Source organism: Pelobates fuscus, chromosome 4 (genome assembly GCF_036172605.1).
Source record: "Pelobates fuscus isolate aPelFus1 chromosome 4, aPelFus1.pri, whole genome shotgun sequence".
Taxonomy (NCBI): Eukaryota; Metazoa; Chordata; class Amphibia; order Anura; family Pelobatidae; genus Pelobates; species Pelobates fuscus.
Genome location: NC_086320.1, coordinates 63,212,220 through 63,230,262, shown reverse-complemented (window position 1 = coordinate 63,230,262; position 18,043 = coordinate 63,212,220). Strand labels below are relative to the sequence as shown.

At 41.8% G+C, this 18,043-nt stretch overlaps 1 protein-coding gene across 1 annotated transcript in view; it reads right to left on the bottom strand.

Moving 5' to 3' along the window:
* RAD54B (RAD54 homolog B) overlaps window positions 1–16,790 on the bottom strand; it is a 91,927-nt gene extending 75,137 nt beyond the window's left edge. The window contains exons 1-3 of the mRNA XM_063451243.1: window positions 16,692–16,790; window positions 15,646–15,776; window positions 12,520–12,742 (exon numbers count right to left, since the gene is read on the bottom strand). Coding sequence (XP_063307313.1) covers window positions 12,520–12,742; window positions 15,646–15,765 — 343 coding nt within the window. The 5' untranslated portion in view covers window positions 15,766–15,776; window positions 16,692–16,790. The remainder of the gene's footprint in view (window positions 1–12,519; window positions 12,743–15,645; window positions 15,777–16,691) is intronic.
* Between the last annotated feature and the right edge of the window lie 1,253 nt (window positions 16,791–18,043).

Here is an 18,043-nt window from a genome sequence, read left to right as displayed (position 1 = left end):
ATGATACAAAGCAACTGCAGTATAAATAACAAGCAGAATACAGCAACATACACACCTAAATTTGAAAAAATAGGACCGGCACGCTACGGAACATCACAATCCTATTTCGGCACAGTGCTGCTAAAAGGTTGCCTACTCCGGCTATAATTGTTTGGAATATAAACATGTATTCCTAACACTATAGTGCTGGAGTGGCTGTTTAGGTGTCCAGCCCCCTTCAGATTGCGGTGAAAAGTTAGTTTTAGTCATCTTTTCCCCTTTGCCATGCTGGTCTCTCCATGATGATCTCAGCCACTCCAGTGCTGTTCCATAGAAAAGCATAGGGAGGCTATTACGCACGTGCAGCAAAATGCCACACCAACCAGCAGCACCTAATAGAGATGCATTGAATCAATGCATATATATGGGGAGCGTTCAGCATCTCCATGCAGAATGTGGAGACACTGAACATAGGTAATGCACACTGTGCAGCACTGACCCAGGAAACACATTTAGTGGCCACCTGAATGACTGCACCTAGAGGTGTTAATAGGCAGAAATGTAAACACGGTCTTTTCTCTGAAAATTCTGTGTTTACTTTGATAGGCTGTAAACACCAGAACCATTACAGTAAGCTGTAGTGGTTTTGGTGACTATAGTGTTCCTTTAAGGGCATCTGATTTTGGCCATTTATTGATGTATTTATTTTCCACACTCATTGGTTTTGCTAGCTTAGCTGCTGTCATCACCCTATTCCCTTTAGTTTGGCTTGGAAATACTATATAAGTAATAAAAGAACAGTGATCTGCTGTGTGGGCAGAGTTAAAGAGAAACTATAATACCAGAAAAGCAAAGCTGTTTTCCTGGCACGATATCTCCCTATAGTGCTGTAACGAGAATATACCCCAACACGCAGGATTCAGCTAAACAGAAGACAACACAGAGGAGAGATACGTCTACCGGACCTTAGAATGGCCGGACTCGACGTATATAAGAGGAGTACAGAGTCAGGAGCGATCCGAGGTCAAGGACACAAAGAGACAGCGTAAACTAGGACTAGCCGGGGTCTGGTACACAGTAAACAGCAAGCCGGCAAACAGAACAGATAAGGAAAAAGAGATAACGTAGTCAGAAACAAAGCCAAGGTCAATACGAAGGAACACAACTGAACACAACAAGCGCTAAAGGGAACTGCAACAGAAACCACGATAGGGCAGGGAGTAAAGGGAGAGGTAAGTTTAAATAGCTTCTAAACTAATGTGATTGGCTCCTGTCATATCCACACCCCCAAAAGGTAAGTGTATGGGGAGTGTGGCATGACAGGTGCCAATATGAGCCTTTTGGCAATTTAGGCTCCCACTGTCTCTTTATGAGCGCGCCCGAGACTCGCGGCACGCTCTTAGATTCAGGCGGGACACGTGACCGCTTCTCGCGGTCACTGCCCGCCTTCCTATTGAAGCCATCGGATGAGCCGCACGCGGCTCGTGCAGCAGCAGGACCGCGCGCGGTTCCTGGATAAGGTAAGTAATGCTACAGTCGTCCGTCCGTCCGTCCGTCCGTCCCCCCCCCCCCCCCCCCGAGGACACACCCTCCGGGCGGGCAGGGCCAGGCCTGGCAGGAAAACGAGAATGGAATGAACGTACAAGGCTGAAATCCAACTGCGCTCCTCAGGCCCATAGCCATAGAACAGCAGAAACTTCGAATTCCTCATGACCCTCCACAGAGACAGGGGGGGAGGGGGAGTATGCCGGGTATAGCGGTTGCGTACGTAAGGCTTCAACAGTGAGGTGTGAAAGACATTGGGAATACACAGATTTTTAGGAAGACCCAAGGCATATGAAACAGGATTAACCTTATGCAGAATACGATAAGGACCAATGAAGCAAGGAGCCAATTTCATAGAAGGCGCCCATATGCGAATATTCAGCGTGGAAAGCAAAACCCTGTCCCCCACAACATAAGAAGGAGCCGCTCTGCGATGCTTGTCAGCCTGAGCCTTCTGGCGAGCAGCGGAATCCACCAAAGAACGCTGAACCTGCTCCCAAGTATTACGCAAACCAGTCAGATGCTCATCCAGAACTGGCATGCCCTGTGAGAAGAACGCAGCCGGAAGAACAACGGGATGCTGGCCATGGACAACGTAAAAAGGGCTTTTGCCGGAAGAATCATGAGTGGCGTTATTCCAAGCAAACTCAGCCCAAGGAAGCAGATCAGACCAATTGTCCTTGTAAAGAGAGAGAAAGGTTGCGCCAAAAATAAAATTAATACAAAATAAAAATTAGAATTAGACACTCATTGGAACTTGCCTACTATTCTGTATTTTATATATTTTTATTGTTCTAATTTTTATTTATTTATTTTATTTTTGGCGCAACCTCTCTCTCTCTCTTTACTGTGTATCTTTTAAATAGAGGGTTAGAGGGTTACCCTCTAAAGGTCGCTGCCTGTTCAATATATTATTAGCGCTAACCTTACCCCCTTTTTTTTTACCAGACCAATTGTCCTGATGGTGAGACACAAAACAACGAAGGTACTGCTCCAGAGACTGGTTGGCACGTTCAGCAGCTCCATTAGACTGGGGATGGTAAGCGGAAGAAAATGAGAGAGAAATACCCATTTCCGAACAAAAGGCTTTCCAGAACCTGGAAATAAATTGGCTACCCCTATCGGACACAATAGATACGGGAATACCATGTAACCGAAATACTTCTCTAGCGAAGATAAGTGCCAGATCCTTGGATGTGGGCAACTTGTGAAGAGACACAAAGTGAGCCATTTTGGAAAACCGATCTACTATCATTAGGATGACTGTGTTACCATTCGAAGGGGGTAATTCAACAATAAAATCCATGGATAGGTTAGACCAAGGTCTCTCGGGAACGGGTAACGGATGCAAAAGCCCACAAGGAACTCTACGAGAAGATTTCATACATGCACAAGTAGTACAAGCACTTATATAGTCAGTAACATCCTTGCGTAAGGTATCCCACCAAAAATATCGAGAAACAGCTGACATCATTTTGGAAATACCAGGATGTCCAGCAGTCTTAGTATCATGATATAATGACAGAATCTCCCGTCTCTCGGGAACATCAACAAACAATTTATCAATAGGCCTCTCGCTAGGTGCCAGGCTTTGTTTCGCCTGTATGGTCTGCAAGAGGGATGAAGAAATAGACAACATAGTAGTAGCTATTATCCTGTCTGGGGGAATGACAGGAGTAACATCAATCTCCTGTTTGTCAGCAGTTTCTAACTGTCTGGACAGAGCGTCTGCTTTAATGTTGCGTTCACCCGGCCTATAGGTGATAATATAATTGAAACGGGACAAAAATAATGACCACCTAGCCTGCCTAGAAGATAATCTTTTAGCTTCACCAAGGTAGGATAGATTCTTGTGATCCGTAAAAATGAGGATAGGATCCTTAGTTCCTTCTAACAAGTGTCTCCATTCTTTAAGGGCTAAGATATTAGCAAGGAGTTCACGATTACCCACATCATAGTTCTTTTCAGCTTTGGACATCTGTCTAGAAAAGAAGCCACAAGGATGCAATGGCTTTTCAGGCGATTCTCTTTGGGACAAAACAGCACCTACCCCGATATCAGAAGCATCAACTTCAAGAATATAAGGCAGTGAGGGGATAGGATGCTGTAAAATAGGTGCCGAGGCGAATGTAGATTTAAGAAAGTCGAAAGCCTGAAGTGCCTCGGGAGACCAGACACGAGTATTACCACCCTTTTTCATCATACGGGTGATAGGCGCTACAATAGAAGAAAAACCCTTAATAAAGAGTCTATAATAGTTAGAGAAACCAAGAAAACGCTTTATAGCTTTCAAACCTTGTGGTAGGGGCCACTATGACAGCAGAAAGCTTCTGGGGATCCATACGAAAACCTTTGGCGGAAATCAAATACCCCAAAAACTGGACCGGATTGGTCAAATAAAAATTTTTCTAGTTTACAACAAAGACCATTAGCAAGAAGGGTCTTCAGGACCGTTGTAACATGTCTGTGATGAGTGTGTAAATCTGTAGAATATATTAGTATATCGTCCAAATATACAATTACAAATGTGTGAATAAAGTCTCTTAAGACGTCATTAATGAATTCTTGGAATATTGCTGGGGCATTGCAAAGACCAAATGGCATAACAGTGCACTCGTAATGACCGGATCTAGTGTTGAATGCAGTCTTCCATTCGTGACCTTTCTTAATACGTATTAAATTGTATGCACCTCTAAGGTCCAATTTAGTGAATACAGTAGCATGTTTCAGCCTGTCAAACAATTCTGTAATTAAAGGTATAGGGTATGCATTTTTGATAGTGATTTTGTTTAGACCTCTATAATCGATACACGGTCTTAAATCACCTTCTTTCTTAGATACGAAGAAAAACCCCGCTCCAGCCGGAGAAGAGGATCTCCTAATGAACCCCTTTTCTAGTGATTCCTTAACATACTCCTCCATGATACGGTTTTCTTGAATAGATAAAGGGTACACCCTGCCCTTTGTAGGTATAGTGCCAGGCAATAAATCAATAGCACAATCATAGGGTCTGTGAGGCGGTAATTTATCAGCTTCCCTTTTATCGAATACAGTCATGAGAAACAAGTACTGAGGATGTATAACAGTAGACAAAGGAGGAGTAGTAGGAACATTAATAGTATTTAAAGGGGTGACTTTAATCATACAAGATTCGTGGCAGGCTTTGCTCCACGATTTTAATTGTCCCAACTCCCAGTCGAAAATGGGATTGTGAGAACATAACCATGGGTACCCTAACACGATATGAGAAGAGGGAGAGGTGATAACCTGGAACTGAACAGTCTGAAAGTGTAAAACTCCTGTGTACATGAATAATGGTACAGTTTCATGGGTAACGACTGGAGTACTTAACCCCTTAAGGACACATGACATGTGTGACATGTCGTGATTCCCTTTTATTCCAGAAGTTTGGTCCTTAAGGGGTTAAAGGTCTACCATCTATGGCCTCAATTGCCTCTCTCTGATGGGGATGTTGTGTTTCGTAACAAAACCAGAATCTATTAAGTTCTCAGCAGCCCCGGAATCAACCAAGGCTAGTATGCTTTCAGCTATACAACTCTCTCCCATATGAAGAGAAACAGGGAGAAGCAAACGGTTAGGAGGCAATTTAGGAGACTTAGATATCACACCCAAAGTCAGTCCCCTATAAGGTCTTAGGTGTGAGTTTCCCGGAATCACGGGGCATTCTTTTATCAAATGGTCTTTCCCACCACAGTATAGGCAGAGTCCTTCCTTCCTCCTATGCAATTTTTCAGTATCAGAGAGTTTGGCAACCCCTAATTGCATGGGTTCCTCCTCTGATACTTTGACAATCGCAGGTTTATCAACTCTGGGGTTAATAGGTGTAACAAAACGTCTATTCCTGTTTTTAGTATAGAGCCTGTCACGAATCCTATTGTCTATATCAATGAGGTAGTCAATAAGGTCCCCTAATGCAATAGGAAGCTCCCTAGCTGCTACCTCATCCAATATAGTGTCCGATAAACCTTCCATGAATGCAGTAGTTAGCCCATTGTTGGTCCAATCTACCTGTGAAGCAAGGGTACGAAACTGAATAGCATAGTCAGCCACAGACCTAGAACCCTGTTTAATGCTCATTAATGTTCTAGCGGCATTCTTTGACATTTTAGATGTGTCAAAAGTTCTACGAAAAGCCGCAAGAAAACTATTGAAATCATGCACCATAGGTCCATTAGCCTCCCAAATAGGATTTGCCCACTCAAGTGCTTTATCTGTAAGTTGGTGCATAAGGAACCCCACTTTAGACCTATCTGTGGGAAAGGAACGTGGATACATCTCAAAGTGGAATTCTATTTGATTAATGAAACCTCTGCATGTCTTAGATTCCCCTCCATACCTAGGAGGAGGTGTTAAATGGGCCGAAGTATTAGGCAAAGTAGATACTTCAGGAGGATTAGGTGTGGTTGCTGGAATAGTTCTAGAAAAAAATGTCTGGAGAGCCTGGGCTATCTGATCCATACGGTGATCCTGCTCTAAAAATCTAGCCTCATGAGAAGCCATCTGCTGAGCTAAATCTGCAGGGTCCATGGCCCTATCGTAATGAAACGAGAATATACCCCAACACGCAGGATTCAGCTAAACAGAAGACAACACAGAGGAGAGATACATCTACCGGACCTTAGAATGGCCGAACTCGACGTATATAAGAGGAGTACAGAGTCAGGAGCGATGCTAGGTCAAGGACACAAAGAGACAGCGTAAACTAGGACTAGCCGGGGTCTGGTACACAGTAAACAGCAAGCCGGCAAACAGAACAGATAAGGATAAAGAGATAACGTAGTCAGAAACAAAGCCAAAGTGCCAAGCGCTAAAGTGCTAAAGTGAACTGCAACAGAAACCACGATAGGGCAGGGAGTAAAGGGAGAGGTAAGTTTAAATAGCTTCTAAACTAATGTGATTGGCTCCCGGCATATCCACACACCCAAAAGGTAAGTGTATGGGGAGTGTGGCATGACATGGACCAATGGGAGCCTTTTGGCAATTTAGGCTCTCACTGTCTCTTGATGAGCGCGCCCGAGACTCGCGGCGCGCTCTTAGATTCAGGCGGGACACGTGACCGCTTCTCGCGGTCACTGCCCGCCTTCCTATTGAAGCCGTCGGATGAGCCGCGCGCGGCTCGTGCAGCAGCAGGACCGCGCGCGGCTCGAAGAGAGGACCGCAGCCGGCCCCTGGATAAGGTAAGTAACGCTACATGTGCCCACCTACCCCCGACCCCACCCCTTCTGTCACTTACCTGTGACGTACCTCGGCACTGCCGCAGGTCCACCTCCGCTCCTCCGACACAGACGTCAGCCAGTGCGGAGAGACCTAATGCGCACGCGCAGCAATGATCGGGCTCGCATTAGGAAGTTCTCATACATAGAGTGAGGACGTCCAACATCAGTTAAGCGCCCAACAGTCACCTAACAATCCGGAAGTACCTCTAGTGGCTATCTGGTAGACAGCCACTAGAGGAGGAGTTAACTGATAAAGGTACTTATTTCAGTTTAGAAAAAAAACTGCAATAATTAATTACCTTTCCAGGGTTAAGAGTGCAAGGACACTGCATTCAGACAACGTCAATAAGATGAAGTGGTCTGGGTGCCTATAGTGTCCCTTTAAAGGATCACTATAGGGTTAGGAACGCAAACATGTATTCCTGACCCTATAGTGTTAACACCACCATCTAGCCCCCCCTGGGCACCTCGTACCTCCATAAATATAGTAAAAATCTTACTGTATTCAATCCTGAAGCTGTAAATCTGCATGCTGTTTGACACAGAAAAACAAGCAGTCTGCTGACATATGGTAGCCTGATCCAATCACAGTGCTTCCCCATTGGATTGGCAGAGATTGACAAAGAGGCAGATCAGGGGCAGAGCCAGCATGATTCAAACACAGCCCTGGCCAATCAACATCTCCTCATAGAGATGAATTGAATCAATGAATCTCTATGAGGAAAATTCAGTGTCTGAATCACAGGATGCTGTGCACAGTGCTGCCCTGTGCTCTGCTGACAGCAGATCTGAGTGGATGGAGGAATATTATTTTCTAAGAAAATACAGTGTTTACATGAGAAAGGCTGCAGGGAGCTATAGTTCTCACCTGAACAACCTCATTAAGCTGAAGTTGTCCAGGTGACTATAGTGTCCCTTTAAGTTAGGAGCTCTGCTCTCATTGGGTGATACATTGTTTACCTACCAATCAGGAAAAAAATAAAATCTAAAGGTGTGCCTAAGGGTGAGAGATTATGCTTCAGAAAGCAGCAAAACATTTTCATTTTTAACCTCTTAAGGACAGAGGCAACTGCCCAAGTTCTGAACAAAAAAAAAAAAATATCTTATAAATTTGCTCAGTGTGTTTGTTCCACTGTAATTTGCAATGCAACTAAAAGGTTATTATAGCTTTTTAGAAAATGCTTAAACCAGTTGTAACGTAGTGCCAGACCAGGCCGGCATGGAATTGGGCAAGAGTTCCTGTATTATGGTAATGCGGCAATGCAACCTTGTAGTGGTTATTGTGCTAGCTGGCTACTGGTGCCACTACCTGGTTCACTGTCAAATCACCTCAGTGGTTTGTCACAATCTAATGGCCACCGAGGTCTCCGAGGACTGGCCATGTATTCACCATATTGCTAATGTGGAAGGCTTATCTAGATTGCCAACGTAATTGTTTTCCCCCTATTTAAAGGGCAGTGATTGGCTAATGAGGAACTCAAAGACTGCAGGAAGCAAATCAAATCCCAAATCACTAAGAGATAAAACATTTTGGGTGCTGCTTATCAACATGGAAAGATTTGTCCATGAAAATATGGCAGACTTGCTAACTCTCTAAAGTGAGAAAGACGAGTGTGAATGGTTGATGTCTGAGGCTGCCAAAGAGACAGGCAAATTGCATTTGAAGTTTATCTGTTTAGTTACTTTTACAACCAAGACAGGCAGACTGCAATGCAGTTGCTAGTGTATTAGTAAAGAGCTATACTATGCTACACTGTGCAGAGTTTGGCTTATTTTGAAGCTTGCTTGACAAGCACAAGACAATTTGTCTCTTTAACCCCTTAAGGACAGAGCTTCAGAAGCTTGTCTTTCACTTAATGACAACGGCATTTTTTGCTATTTGCGTTCAACTGCAATTTGCTTTTTACTTATTCATTGCACCGACACATATTATATACCGTTTTTTAAAGGACAGAAAGGGCTTTAATTTGATGTAACACATATATATATATATATAAATGCTTATTTATTATTAAAAAAATACAGAAATATGCAAAAAAAAATGAATTTTTGTGTGGTTTTTTTTACAGTTTTTGCAATAATAATGTGTACATAATTAGTGCAAGTTAAGGAAAGTAATTAAAAATAAATTCATTTAGTTGTTCTGAATTACAGAATATATAATGTGTCTGGGATTTTAAGTTTTTTTTGGTAGTTACAGGTCACAAAGCACAAGGAGTAAAATACACTTTTTATGTGGAGCGATTTTAGAATTTGGTATGTTTGTCTTGTAAGCCTAATGGCCATAAAAGAAAACAAAATTGCCACACAAAAGTATATATTTATATAAAGTAGACACCACAGGCTATTTACCTAAGGTTGTTTTGACACTTTCTACGTAGCCATTTTACCGCCAACCTCTGCTAAATATTGGAGTAAAATTGTGTTTTTGGGGGGTTTTCGCACACAAACTTATAACAAAGAACTTCTCATGTGTATTTTGTAAAGTTGGTGTGTGCTATTCCTGTACAAAGTTTTATTATGTGTTCAGTTACTTCTGCTGAGTACAACGGTACCCCCATTGTATGTCTTTGGCACTATTTCGTGAAGCTACAGTGCCATATAGGAGACCTGTCCTTTTCAGTATTCACAGTAGAATTTTGAGAGACGGATTTAATGAGCCTATGCTTCCATTTGGGGTATTATAACAGTTTGACTGTTCAAAAAAACCCCACAAAGGCCTACCATTTATAAAAGTAGACACCCCAGGGTATGTCATAAGGTGCATATTGTGCCTTAACATGCCCCCATTTTTTTACCATTACATGCCAAAGTATGTGGTAAAAAATAATTTTGTGCATTTTTTACATACGGATTGCATTTTTGCTGGGCATTTTGTATATTTCATATGTGCCACTAAGTTCAAACCCCCCAAATTATGCTCAGCTAAGTCTTCTGAGTAAAAGGACACCCCCATTGTATGTCTATGGCACTATTTCGTGAAGCTACAGTGCCATATAGGAGACCAAGCCATATCAGTTTTTACCGAACTTTGAATTTTGACGCCGGGCCTAAGTGCAATTTCCAAGCATCTTCGCAGGTTTTAAATTCAAACTACCCCACAAAGGCCTACCATTTCTTAAAGTAGACACCCCAGGGTATTTCAAAAGGCATATTTTGAACCTTAGCGTGGGATCATTTTTCCGCTAGCGAGTACCAGGTGTAGTGGTAATAAGCGTTTTTTTCTGCCTTTTTGACACACAAAGTGAGTTTGCACAGTATATTTTGCAAACCTTATGTGTACTACCACTGTATAATACTTCATATGTTGCTCAGCTATGTCTGCTGAGTACAAAAATACCCCCGTATGTACCTTTGCCAGGTATATGTGGACATCGGAGGGGCACATTTGGGACACAGCCATTCCATTTTTTTTCCAACTTTCAATTTTTACGCTGTGCCCATGTCCCATTTTAGAGTATTTTACCAGGCTATATAAACCAAATACCCCATAAAGCCAGACCATTTCTTAAAGAAGACATCCCAGGGTATTTTAAAAGGCATATTTTGAACCTTAGCGTGGGATCATTTTTCCGCTAGCTTGTACCAGGTGTAGTGGTAATGAGCGTTATTAAATGTATTTTTTTACTTTTTAAAACTATTTTTTAAACTTTTGTTTTGCTTATTAATTTTTTTAAAGTTTCCGAAACTTTCGTAAAACTTTTTTTTACAGATTTAACATTTTTCTAAGCTTTTTTTTTACGTTAACCCCTAACTAGCAGTAAGCAGCACTAACAGTAAATTCCCCATTTTCCCATAACTCCCACCCACCCCAGCTAGCAAAATATTTAATTATACAATATTTAAATTAGTTAATTAAATAAATTTAACCCCTGAGGGTTAAAAAATAAATAAAAGTTAATCGTCAGGGGTTAAAAAAAAATTAGATCACAGTATAATACTGTGATCTGTATTTTGATCACTGTAGGCAGTGATCGACTGGCAGGGAAGGGGTTAATTTTTATTTGGACTGGGTAAAGGGTTTATTTTTTTACATTTTTTACTTAAACGTTATTAAAACTTTTTTTTAAACTTAATTTTTTAACTTTTTAAAGCTTATTTTTTAAACTTTTTTTAACGTTAACCCCTAGTTAGCCTAATACTAAATCCCCCAATTCCCCACTAACTTCCACCCTCCCCAGCTAGCTAAATTTATAACTTTAAAAAAATTTAATTAATTAATAAAATAAATTTAACCCCTGAGGGTTAAAAAAAAATAATTAACCCTCAGGGGTTAAAAAAAAAAAAAAAATCAGATCATAGTAAAATGTAATCCCTACCAATTGATCACTGTAGTCAGTGATCAATTGGCAGGGAAGGGGTTAATTTTATATTAAAATGGGTAAAGGGGGGGTAAAGGGGGGTGGGATTTTAATTTAACTTTATTGTTTTGTCACCAGGGGGCAGGATCACTGAAGATCCGGCTCCCTGCACTTCACACAGAACCCGGAAGTGCAGGGAGGCGGAGGTGAGTATAGAGAGCACATGTGCCCGCTCTGGCATGCTGTCAGAGCGGGCACATGTACTCTGACAGCCCGATCCGGTGCTCCCGGTCTGCCTCTAATGCAGAGGCAGACCGGAGCACCATTAACCCCACGATCGCCGCGATTGCGGCGATCTGGGGTTAATTTTAACGGGTGACGGACGAGGTCCGTCACTCGTCGTTAAGGGGTTAATCACCTGTGGATTTTGGTTGAAGGCTTTAGAGTAGCGCAGTCAATTTTGGGTTGTTGCATTTCCGGAGGCACAATTAGGAACTATTGCGCATCACACAAGATAATGCCCACTGGAATTTAAAATAATATATTTGAAAATAAATGCTACGTGAACTTGAAAAGTAGATTCCAGAACTCTATGCACACCTTTATGCACATACTTTTTCTCACTTTTTACATAATGTTTCTTAGAGTTACTTCACATTTTATATCGTTAAAGTTTTAGCTTTTTTAATATGAAAATGTCTTCCTGGCAAATTTCAAATGTTAAGAACTATTGCGTTCTGAGCCCTGCCAGGTAGCGCCCAATAGTACCCAATACATGCATAACCGAGTTGCCAGAGGATGGATTAATTTGCCAAAAAACAATTGATATAATCTTATTTTACCCATCAGGTCCACTTTGGTTTTGGTGTATAGATTATGCCCCTGCAATCTCACTGCTTACGACTCTGCCATTTAGAAGTTAGATCAATTTGTTTATGCATCCTTAGCCATACTCCTGTGTGACTGGAGTTCAATAAACAGAACATGGGATAAGAACTTCTAAAGTAAACACATTGTGCTGTAAAATATGATTGACCATTAAACCTTTTATTTGCGTAGACTGTGTGAGTCACAGTCATGTAAAGTGTGGCTAGGGCTGCATAAACAGAAACAAAAGTGAATCCTAAATGGCAGAGCATTGAGCTGTGAGACTTCATGGGGCCAAAACTACTTCATGAAGCTAAAGTTGTTTTGGTGCTTAGAGTGTCCCTTTAAGAAAAATAATAAAGCTTGATATTTGTGCATAGCAGGGGTAACATACATGTTACACTCTACTACTAGAAAAGCATATTGTCTGATAACTAGGAAGGAACTGCTATGCAGTTTTATTTAGTCTTACAATAAATCCAATGACATAAAATAAAAATGTTATTTTAGGTTTACACAGAACATTTGCATTGTACATTTTTAAAAAACACAGATGAAGAAAAAAAAAAATTAAAAAACGTTGCCTTTACCTGCTAATGGTCGAAATTTGGGTAGAGCCGTCACACCAGGTTTGCCAGAGAGATTTGCAGGTGGAGTCACTGCTGGTGATCCTAATGGTCGAAATTTGGGTAGTAGTGTCACACCAGGATTCCCAGAGCGATTTGCAGGTGGAGTTACTGCCTCTTTAGTGGAACACATTGTGTTCAGTCCACACATTTTTGTAAGTGTTCTAGAAGGTACATCACTGTTCTTCTGATAATGAAAAAGTAGGTTTTAATACAGTTTCTGTGTTTCCATGTGAAGAAGTGTTTTCCAACAGCTAGACTGATATGTACATGCATAACAAAAGCTGCATCGAAGTTCCTAATATTTTATAACAATGTTCACAGTAGGTGAACAGGCAGTTTGACTTTCCTGGTGATTCTAATATTGCACTGTAAAAAATAAACTAATTTATGTAACATACTTTCATTAGTTGACTGGCCTTTGATCCCCATCAGTTTTAGTCCCCAAAATTAAAGGAACACCCCAAGCACATTAACAACTACAGTGTGTAGTGGTTATGGTGCCAGGAATACCATTCCATTGTAAGGAGTAAAACGAGTAGAACTTTTAGAAAAGTTTGACTTCATACCTGGGATTTGCCAGGCATCCCTTCCACCTCCACTACTTCCTATGGAGAGCCAGAAGCTTCTAAGCAGCAGTTTCCTTTAGCTCTCCTGAACCAAGCCTAGGTTGTTGACTAAGAGTGTCAATAGATCACCCTTAGCCAATAAGCTAAGACCTGCACTCAGTGGCGTACTAAGGGGGAGGAGCGGGGGGGAGGGGGTCCACCCCGGGTGCCACCAGGTAGGGGGGTGCCAGCAGGGATGGCCAGGCTTGGGGTTCTGTGAGCTGTGTGGCTGCACAGGGGGCCAGGCAGCAGACACCGCTCACACACACAGGGGCCGGTCAGGAAATACAGCAGGAGTACAGCACTGAGAGTTAAGGGCGGAGCTAAACTGGAGCTACAGGCTCCAATCGTTGCTCTTACTGCAGCACACAGAGGGAAAGCAGGAAGGAGTCCTTGCTTCCCCAACTGCAACACACCAGGTACTTCAGTGACTCCACTCCACCACCAGTAAGTGAGAGAGAGTATGTGCGTGTGAGTGTGTGTGTGCGCGCAGGGCCAGACTGGAAAAAAAAAAAAAAAACACACACACATATTATATATATACACACACACACACACACATTGTATGTGTGAGGGGTGCAGTGTGTTGGGTGTGCTGTGTGTATGTGTGAAGGGTGCATTGTGTGTGTGTGGATGTTCTTAACTACTGTCACATTCTATGTTTCTAATTATCTTTGTCTGTTAACTCACTGAGGGCTATTTTATATATTATACATACATGTGGGTATATGTGTGAGAGTGTGCTGTGTGTGTCTGAGGGTGCCGTTTGTGTTTGAGGGTGCTGTGTGAGTGCAAATATGTCTTTTTTTGTATTAAAAAAACCTTTATATTCCTCCCTTCTTACCTTTAGCCTGAGGGGGGGCCGTACTGACATCCCTGGTGGTCTCAGTGGTGAGAGTGATCTCTAGCCTGCAGGGCTAGAGTTCACTCTCGCAGATCTAAGCATTGCCGAGGTAACTGGCTAGAGCTTTGATCTCCCCACCGGCCCATGAAGGCACACAGCATGGCCGGCACTCTGATAATGCCGGCTCTGCATGGGCCCGACAGGGGAGATCCTGTGATCTCCCCTTCCGGCCTCCACCCATGGCCATCGCAGCCCACCGGGCATTTGCCCGGTATGCCCGATGGCCAGTCCGGGCGTGTGTGTGTGTGTGTAAAACTGTGATTGTGTCTGACTGACTATATGTGTAACCGTCTACCTGTGACTGCGTGTGTGATGCGACTACCTGTGACTGTCTGCATGTCACTGAGTGTGTGTGACTGGGTGATGCTGCCTGCAATTGTGCATGTGACTGCCTGTCTGTAACTGTGTGTTTGACTGTATTTGACAGTACATGTGTATAACTGTGTGCATCTGACTGTGTCTGACTGTCTTCGCCTTGCAGTGAGCTGGCATATAACATCATCCCGGCATCATTACAGGAAGAGCACAGAGATCCCAGCAGCAACCACTGACCACCAAGGACACTCCAGCCCTCCCAGAGCAAGGTAGGGAGGCTGGGTGGACCTCTTAATTATTAAATGTGTGTATGTATGTGATTGTGTATCTCTGTGGTTAAGTGTGTAATATATATATATATATATATATATATATACATACACACACACACACACACACACACACACACACCTATTGTGTGTTAGATAGTTCCCTTATTTGGTGTCTTTAAAGGATCACTATAGTGTCAGGAAAACAAAGCGGTTTTCCTGCCACTATAGTGCCGAGGGTGCCCCCACCCTTAGAGTCCCCCTCCCGTGGCGCTGATGGGGTTAAAACCCCTTCAGTTACTTACCTTTACCCAGCGCTGGGCTCCCTCGACGCTGGAAACCTCTCCTCCCCCGCCGACGTCAGTTCCCCCGTCCGACGTCAGCTGAGCCGTATGTGCATGCGCGGCAAGTGCCGCGCACGCATTCAAAGTGTCCATAGGAAAGCATTTCTCAATGCTTTCCTATGGACGCTCTGTGCGATGGAGGCGAAATTTGCCTCCAGCGTCACAGATGCACCTCTAGTGGCTATCCAGAAGACAGCCACTAGAGGCTGGATTAACCCCAAATGTAAACATAGCAGTTTCTCTGAATCTGCTATGTTTGCATCTGAAGGGTTAAAACCTGAGGGACCTGGCACCCAGACCACTTCTTTGAGCTGTTAAAGAGTTATCTGATAAACAATGATCGAAGTTAAGAGGTGTCAGCCCACAACAAGAAATCTGTGTGGCTAATGTGAATTATATGCAAATTTGTTGACTGATGCCAACATTCACTGCAGGCTGGCATTAGGCAGCACATTACCCCATCCCCTAGTGAAATGTTTTAGTGCCCCCCGCCTCCCATTTTTTACTGTGGCACCAGGCACACTCCAGGTAAGAAGTCATACCATTCTAAAATGGTTTTACTCCATACAAATACTTACGCACAAACCTGTGTTCACACATCTACAGGCATATACATTGAAGTAATGCAATTCATTTCAATAAGCATTTACCATTAAAGCGGTGTTTCCAGTTTCTTTGTCTGTACAGGAATTTACTATTGCAGGAGGAATAAAACAAGGCTTTTTTGCAGGATTACCAGAGATCTGACTTGGAGCTGCTGATCTCCTCATTTTGTGAATTTCTGAAATATAAGGATTGTACTATTTATTGACACAGTAATTCCAATTCTAATTTAACCTTAGAGGGAAAAAGAACACAAAAACAATAAGCATCATAACAAATGTTGATGGACTACCCATCAGCAAAAGAAAGCAATGTGTGTCCACAAATAAATGGTAGAACTGGGAATCAGAATAGGGACTTCTATAGCCTAACAGCTAGTATATATGATATAATAGTTCTTGAATTGTGGCTTGTTTGAAACCAAAACTGATTTATGACCAAATAAGAAACAACTATTTAGCACAAGGCAACCCACAGACTGGACTTGTGTTACACAAATAATAATCCACAAAAATATGTAAGTATGTAAAAAGGCAGACCATCTTCACTTATACTAAATCTCTGTATGTATTGTGCCACTTATTTGAAATCTGTACCGTAGAATAAGCCACTTCATGAGTTAAAAGTTGTAAAATTAAAACTTTGATCAAATTCATGATACTTAGTGCTAAAAACATAAGTTTGTTTTAAATCGGTTCTGTCACTTTTGGGGATTACATGTAAACTCTGCAAATGTGGTAAATCACCCGAAAATTAATTAATATAAAAGTGTGAAATCATTCCTCCCTCCCAGGTATGTAGATTACTACACTCCTTACAGACACAGTGGGCTTATTGTAATAAAAATAAACTACATATGAACAATTCCTAGTCCATGAAAATACCAATAAATGCTATAACAGTAATATTATATTTTATTATTATTATTTCAAACTATGTGATCCATGTGTGCCCCCTGACAGATAATATGATGCCAGATGGAGACAAGTCTATATAGTAATAAATAAATACAATCTAATGAAGAGATGCAGCATGTTAGATAATGATAATAATAATAGTAACGAGGGAGGTGCTGCATTGACACTATAAACACTTACCTCCCCCCCTTTTACCAAGATGTAAACAAACCCAGGAGCAACACTGGGTCAGCGCTCAAAACTCCCTCTACCCAGCACGCTGCACATCCCGCCAGTACGTCCACCGTTGCCATGGCAACGCACTGCGCTTCGCTTCCTGAACACGGTGTTTGCTGCATGATCTCAATAAAGCTTGTTGCAGATCGGATAAAAAAAAAAAAAAAAGCATTTTTGTTTTGTTTTAAATTGCCCATATTGGGATTTGGTATTCACTGAAACTCTGCATTACAGCTAACTGACTGTTAAAAACATAAAAAAACAGACAAATAAAAAAAAAAAAAAAAAAGAGGATAAAATAGCTGATTTGCAGACTCACCTGTAGTCACAGCTGCATGTGGTTTTAGCCTCAATGCTACCATTGGGTCTAGAGTTAGCTATAAATTGCAATATATATATATATATATATATATATATATATATGCAATATATATATATATATATATATATATATATATATATATATATATATATATATATAATAAGTGCATGTGACATCTTGATATATACAGGGTTTATTTAATATAGTAAGAATTCAAAGTGAGTTTCACATTTAAGGCCAGAGTAGCCGAATTAAAAGCATATCTGGTTTAGAGAATTTTTTCAGTTTGGCTACTTTAGACATAAATTTGACATTTTTAGTGAATAACGCAGTTAGATATGTCGTGTACGGATTGAATATAGTCATTCAATGGTCATTCATTTGGTCCCCAATCTCAGTGATAAACCCCCAAGCAATATACAGGGCTATTTTACTAAAGTGATAATTCAAGGTGAATTAAATAATTGGCATTAATTTTAAAATTCACTTTGAATTCTCGCTTTGGTAATTAAACCTGATAGTATTTGTGATAGTGGTGTGACATGGTGAGGGTAGAAGGAGTTTGGCCTTGGTATTGATACCGGAGAAACTGACGGAAGCCAAGCACAGAGAGATGGACACAGGTTTCTTCAGGAAGGAAGAGATTCTTTATTGGATCACCGATCGGGACTCAGAGGGACTAGCGTCACCAAAATACCACAAGTTCTGAGCCCCGGACAATAGTGCAGGCTCCTTATATAGGCATATAACTCCTCCCATATTAAGCTCCACCCGCACATTCTCTTAACCAATCAACACAAATAAGAATTAACTTCCTGTTTGACCGCATGGCTTGTCCAGCACAATGGAGGAGGGGGAATACTATATCCTGTATTCTTGCACATGCTCCGTACACTACTGATCGTATCTTGCCTCGTGCAACCAACTGATCGATACGTCAGCATATGCACGTACACATGCCACGTGGTAATCTCGGCCTACTAAATTTAT